At 45.5% G+C, this 6,739-nt stretch overlaps 1 protein-coding gene across 1 annotated transcript; it reads right to left on the bottom strand.

Annotated features, from left to right (window-relative positions):
- Positions 1-76: 76 nt before the first annotated feature.
- KNSTRN (kinetochore localized astrin (SPAG5) binding protein) lies at positions 77-5,782 on the bottom strand. The gene is made up of 8 exons (XM_075501759.1): positions 5,642-5,782; positions 4,398-4,530; positions 4,191-4,247; positions 3,862-3,961; positions 2,041-2,155; positions 1,665-1,726; positions 1,443-1,517; positions 77-553 (listed from the first exon to the last, which is right to left on the bottom strand). The coding sequence occupies exons 1-8, from the start codon at positions 5,772-5,774 to the stop codon at positions 422-424; spliced, it is 807 nt and encodes a 268-aa protein (XP_075357874.1). The 5' UTR covers positions 5,775-5,782; the 3' UTR covers positions 77-421.
- Between the last annotated feature and the right edge of the window lie 957 nt (positions 5,783-6,739).

Below are 6,739 nucleotides of genomic sequence, written 5' to 3' on the forward strand. Positions count from 1 at the left end.
CGCCTCTCCGGTGGGGCCCGGGAAGAGGAGGGAGGCGGAGGGCAGCGGCAGCGGCGCGGGGAAGGAACAGCGCCTGTCCACGTCCTCCAGTACATTTAATGGGTCCAAACCGCCAACGGCTACAGCACGCCGAGAGGGGCCCTTCACCGGCACGGGGGCAGCGAGGGAGGCCAGGCAGCGCCGCGGCAGACGTGGGAAGAGCAACCCGCGGGGGCCAGCCACGGGGGGGGGGGGGCAGCCAGCATGGGGGATGCTCTCCCCCAACCACCCCCGGCAAGTGCCGCCCCCCCAGAGAGAGCTCGGTGACCTGCTCCTGGTTTAGGACCACCAAAGGTAGGAACTAGGTTTGCAAAGTAGAGACCACTGAACTAGGAGTAAAACATCAAAAAAAAAAAAAGACAGTACAGTCCATCCTTGTGCCTCACATAGCCAGGAGCAGCTCCAACTCATCAAGTATTGCTGAACATTCCTTAATGTCTGCTTGAAAGGAGGAATGCTTCTGCAGGGACCACTGCCGCTCTTCTTCTGCCGATTTCCACTTAGCCATCGCTGTCTGTGTAGAGAAGTCAGTGTACGCTACGTTTTACTAACGCAAAAGTACTGAATAGCAAAGCCGAGTTCTAGAGCAGCTCCAGCTAAAGCATTTTAACTCCTCAGCAGGGCCTTACCTGCTAAACTAAAATTAGTCTAGCCCGGCTGGGATGGCTTTTACCTTTGTTCCTTGAGGAAAATGGCAATTTACCTGTGACCAAAGTTTAGGAAGTCTTATATAATAGCAATGTCATTAATTAGCTCTTAAACTTCTTACCAAGAATTGTAGAACTATAACTTAAAGACTATTTTGGTCAGGATATAGACAAGATAATATTATTGAAGCTGCTTGTGCTTGCACACTTAGTTCCCAGAGAGACTACCTGAGGCCACTGGTCTGCAACAGCCTCCAAGTTAGATCAAGTGTTCTGAATTCCAGTGTAACCACCAGCCCTCTGGATCAGCATGCTGCCAGCAGGGCTTACAGCTGCCTGCAACAGTCTTGAAAACTCTCTCTTGAGAAGAGCTCGTCTAAGGAGAGACAGCTCCATTTCCAGTGCTGACATCCATCTGTACTTTGGCACTGATGCTGTCTAACTTGAAAGCTATCAGTCATTAATATCACTTTCATCTTTGACCTTGTTTCAAGTTCAATTATGTACGCTTCAACTTGAAATGACAGAGATAAGAATTAACATTGCCCCACCATAAACTTTGCTTTAAGCCCTCTGTTTAGAAGGGGAGTAACACATACAGTTTCCTTAATAACAAAAGATGAATAATACTGCAGGCTTTCACTGTAGTTCATCTGGAGAATAGAGCAGCACTGGGAGGAGCAAAATAACCTTCAGAATCTCACTCAGCACCAAGTGCTCATTCCCTGGTTGAGTCTGAGAAAGTCAGAGTCTTACCTGAAGCATCTCCTTTTCTTTTGCAGCTGTTTGATTAAATAGTCTCAATTCTTCTATGAGCTTCTCAGTTAACAGCTGCAGATCCAAAGGGAAAACGGTTTAATACAATGCAAATAAATGCAAGTCTCGGCAGCTGTTTCCACAACATCAGTAGAAAAGGGCAGTAGCACTGGACCTCTCACAGCCCATTTAACTCCTATTGCTATTTCAAAATTTTCTTACCGTTGTCTGCTTCTGGCATTCCTGTGTCTTTTCTTCCTCCTCCAAAATGTTGCTGCCTGTAACTAATTTATGAGATGCATTAGTGAACCTCTAATATACAGATAACTTTGCTTGTAAGAACTAACAGCTTTTCAAAGTAAATTTCTACAACAAGAAAGTCTAAATTATTTTCAAAGTTTATCCAGGACAGGGCCTACTACAGGAAGCAGCTTTTTCTCTTAAGCTAGAAAAAAAAAAATCCACTGGAGTTACAGCAGTATTTCCTTAGCAAAGAAGCAGAGTCCAAATGTCTTATGAACTGTCACAACAGGGGGAAAAAAAAAAAGTGTTCTGAAGAATGAGTACCAGAATGGTATGTGAAATGCATAGTCCTTACCAGGATCAATGTTTCTGCTTTCTAAAATCACCATGCAAGTCTCCTGAAATTTCTTGAGCTTCTCAACTTCTTGTACCAGGCCTTCATTCTCCTCCTTTAACTCCTTTATAGTGCCCTGTCATTAACACAGGTTGTAAGCGAATCAAGTTTCCAAGGAGATTTCTTCTCATTAGTCAGTAATACCGAGTGCGATGCTAATGGCTTAGCAAGTGCTCCACTAGCACCAAGAATCAGATCTTCCCCTTCTGACTCTACCACCAAAGCAAATTAAGTCTGTTGCAGACCTTTACTCCTGCTTCTTGACAGGATTAATACATTTATCACATCCACGTGTCATAGCAATTGCTAGAAAAATTTGATCCTAGAGATAAATTCCTTTTAGGTAATCCTAGCATATCTTTTCCTGTGCTGCCTCTCATATATATAAATAATTCAAGAGTTTGATCCATAGAAAAGCATACAAACATTGAGAAGAAAAGGGCATCTTAGAATCTTTAAGCCACAGCATTATTCCCTACACAGTGCAGATATTACCAGGCAATCGGATAAGCTGATCAGCCTCACAAGTTGAATGCAATTCTCCAAGAGAATCAATAAGCATGTGGATTAGGGTGATCCAGCTGATAGTGTCAGAAGCATTTTGAACATTTCATAGGAGGTCTCAAAGGCTCTTAAAGAAATCAAGCTGTGAGATAAGAGGAATGATCATCTCACAGATTAGTAACTGGTTGAGAACTAGGAAATGAGGTGAGCTTTTACAATGGAAGGTTACCAGCAGGGCCTCTTGCACATGACAGAAACTGTACTAAGCATGTCCTAGAGTGATCTGTAAGAGGTGGTAAATAATGAGGTGCCAATTCTGAATCTAAACTTGATTCAAGAAAGTGTTTCTGTTTGAAACAGAATCCACTGAACAGTCCCAGCTCTCTCAGTGCCTTTCCTCCAGTCCCTTAATCATCTCAGTGGCCCTTTGCTGGACTCTCTCCAGTATGTCCATGTCTCTCTTGTACCAGGAGCCCAGAACCGGACACAATACTCCGGGTTTGGCCTCACCAGTGCTGAGCAGACAGGGGAAAAGCTTGCAGAATAATACAAAGACACTGAAAGATTAGGCAACGATATGACACAATAGCGCATGAAGAAACATAAGCTTATATAAACTGAGCTCTGCATTAAATACTCAGAAGAGAATGAGGTCGCTGTCCCTCAAACTTAGTGCACAGCAGTGACCAAAATCCAAGTAGAATGTTCTTTGTTACTAAAATGAGACCTGAACCCACATCTTCAATATTGTGTGCACTTTCACACCACACTACATGACAGGTTAACAAAGCTAGGAGAGATTGGGCAACAGGAACAAGGAAATTGAATAGCTTATCTACCATATGGTAGGAGCTATGGAAGAAAAAGAATTAAATAGACCTCAAACCATCAGTGGCAAGTGATTATTTACAGTTTATCTTGATGTAGCTAGGAAGCATCTGGCAATTATCAAGGCTCTTTTAATAAAATTTCATGTGAGTGCATAGTTGTGAACTTGAAATATTCTCCCATAATGAATTTAAAATGGAATTAAATAGACATCAGAGCTCTAACAGTGATCTGGATGCATTGTCCATCCAAATACATCTGCAGCTCTGCTGATTTCCAGGTTCTAGCAGGTATCACGGGTGTCAGAGGAGAAAACCCAGCCCACCCAAAGTCTACTGACTTCCAATGGAGACAGGAAAATGAGCAAGACAATCCTTTGATCTGACCCTGTAGGGATCAGAATATAAGAATTACTCAATGATTTATTTTTTTCCCCCCTCCTTTCCTTACCTGTGCTCCTGTTAGTCTGGAGTGTAGCTGTTGTTTGGCTGTTTCTAACAGCTGATTCTTGGTCTTCAGCTCTGCTTCTAGTTTGTATCTGTTGAGAGGTCTGTAGAGTCAAACATCAAAGATTTAGGGGCAAAAACATCAGTATTACACACCTTTTCTTTTACTTCCACACACATGCCCTTTTTTGAAGCATTTGCTCTTGTTTCTGACCAAGAGCTTTAATCAGCAAACTTGGCAAGAAAGCTGTACATGGGTGAGAGCTCATCATAACCCTCCAAGAGGGAACACTACTGCATGAGGGCAACAAATAGAAATTTGAGGAAACATACCCTCTTGTAGCTGTCTTCTTTGAAAGCAGTTCCACTTTCTTGGCAGATTTAGGCAACCTTAAAAGATGGGTAAAATACAATTACCAGAAGACCACTGCATTCTTGCAGATTACCAAGTCCATTAGTTTGACAAAATCTGCAAAATGCTAAGCCATCTTTATGCTATTTGCCAAGTAATAAATCCATCAATATTTTACTTTCATTTACCCTTGGTTTGTAGCTTTGAAGACACCATCTGCTGGAATGCTTGAGCTAAAGTTAAAATTGGGATCTTTGTTGAACTCTAGATCCGCTGTTTTGCTGACACATTGTTTCTTTGAAGGAAAAGCCATTTGCAATTCTGCAAGAAAAAAGACAACAATGAAAACACTACAGTCTACAAGAGATCACTGTCATACTCAGAACTCCTGGATCTCTTAAGCCTTCCATTTGAGGTAAATCACAATTATATCTGGCTAGAACGGAGAGTTTAAGGTAGCGACAACTAAGGGCAGCCTTCAAACTTTACCCAGGATTAAGAGTCCAGAACAAGCCACGGATAGCTCAGATGCGAGACAGCATTAAAACATAGTTACCAGGCTAGCACTAATGAGAGAAAGTTTGAAAGTGATAATACAGGCATGATAATAAAGGAGGTGTCAACATCAAGCCAACAGCATGCCACAGGGTTCCAAGCAAAGCTGTTCAGTACTAGAAGCAAAACAAACACAGCCCACTCGAAACTCTCAGTTGAGAGCTTCATATTTCAATTCACTACGAGTAGATACACTTCTAAAATAACAGTATAGAGAAGTAGCTTTCTATGTAAAATTTCTTTGGCTTTAAACCACAGCTGTTTGACTGCATAAAGCTTTGTTCACATAGTGGGTTTAGGAAGCCTTTCTTTTCTCCCCCCAAGTTAAATATTTTGCAAATGCCATACCCATAAGCACATTTATACTAGAGTAACGTGGGAGTTTCCACTGATACAAACTCCCATGTTTTTAATGTTAAGCCTGGGTGCCTCATCTTTCTAAAATGCTGTAAGTAGTATCAAAAGGCGTATAGTAGTAAAAGCCTCTGAAGGAAAGTATCTTCAACCCCAGCGGGCCGCTGCGTTCCGTAAGCAGGAGATACACGCTCTTAGGCCCCGCACTGGAGCGCATCTCAACGGGCTGAGCTGCGACGCAGCGAGCAACAGCCCGCCCTGCTCAGAGGTGCACATTTAGCAAAAAAAGTGTTACCCAAAGCCTTAAAGAGAGACAAAACAGTTGAATAAAGCCAGAAATTAGACTTCGCAACGGCCACCACAGACCAAGGGCAGTACTGGAGCTCCCTAACAGACACCGCTTCCCGCCCACCCCCCTCCCGCGTCGGCCTAACCCGGACGCCAGCCCTCCGCACCCCGGACCTCGCTGCCCCACAGCGGAGCGGGGCGGGGCAGAGCCCTCCCGCCCGGAGCGGGTACGCACCTGCGGGCGGGCCTGCGCGGTGGAACGCGCCGTAGACGGGGATGCGGGAGGGCTCTCCCTCCATGGCGGCCGCGCTCCCCTCAGCCGCCGTTTGAATCGAACCGCCGCCAAACGGTTTTGAGGCCCCGCGCATGCGCAGGAGTGCCCCATCCGGCGGCGCGCTGGCCCCGCCCCAGCGAGCGGCGCGCAGGCGCAGTGCGCGCGCGTGGGGGGGATGCTGTGGTGCGGGGTGCGCGCCCTCTGCCTTTCTCGCCCCTTCCCTCAGAGAAGGCGCGGGGGGGATGGCGGCTTCCCCAGGCGGGTGAAACAGTGTTTCCCCTCGCAGCTGCCCTCAGGAGAGCCGGCCGCCGGTGGGGAGGGCGTTCCGTGCCTCCCGCTGCCTCGCCCTGTGGTTTGGGCCCTCGAAGCTCGGAGCTCTCAAGGCCTCTGTGGCCTTTGGGGTGACTCTGCGCCGTGGAGCCCTCCCTGCTGTGCCCTCAGGGCGCCGGTGCTGCCGCTTGCGTTTGAGGCGGTTAAAACTGCCCTTGCACACTGTAAGGGGAAAGGAGGCATCTGTATGAAATGTTTCCTGACTTTCTTGGATGTTTTCACAGTGTTTTCCAACACGGTTTTCAAAATGGGTGCGAAGCCCCTCCAAATAGTAATGGAAAAAGGCTCCTAGTGGAGAGGGTTTGCGTTTGCTCACAGCCCGAGGGCAGCTCTGGTTGCCAAAATACCCACCTGAACACCCAGTATGAGAATCGCACCATGAAAATGCAAAACTGAAATACATTGTATATTTCAAGCGCTGTTACTAGCTTTGAAAGACTATATTCCTAATCAACATCAGGCAGTTGTGGCCTGTCTCCTCCAGAGCAGGGAAAACTTGAAGGAGGGAATCTTTTCTAAGATGTATACTTTCCTTTTGCTGGTTATATCAGAAAATATATTAGGCACTTAAAAGATGAAGAAAATGAACCACAGTGTTCCTGGTGAAAATGAAGCATCACTCAAGATTTAGGAAAGTTTGTCATAAGCATTTATTGTACGTCAACTTGTATAGAGAATGTTTTCTCTTTTTCAACAGATAAAGGCAAGGAAGTGTTTGTTTTCCTGTTT

The sequence above is a fragment of the Mycteria americana genome, chromosome 5 (assembly GCF_035582795.1).
Source record: "Mycteria americana isolate JAX WOST 10 ecotype Jacksonville Zoo and Gardens chromosome 5, USCA_MyAme_1.0, whole genome shotgun sequence".
In the NCBI taxonomy this organism is placed as follows: domain Eukaryota; kingdom Metazoa; phylum Chordata; class Aves; order Ciconiiformes; family Ciconiidae; genus Mycteria; species Mycteria americana.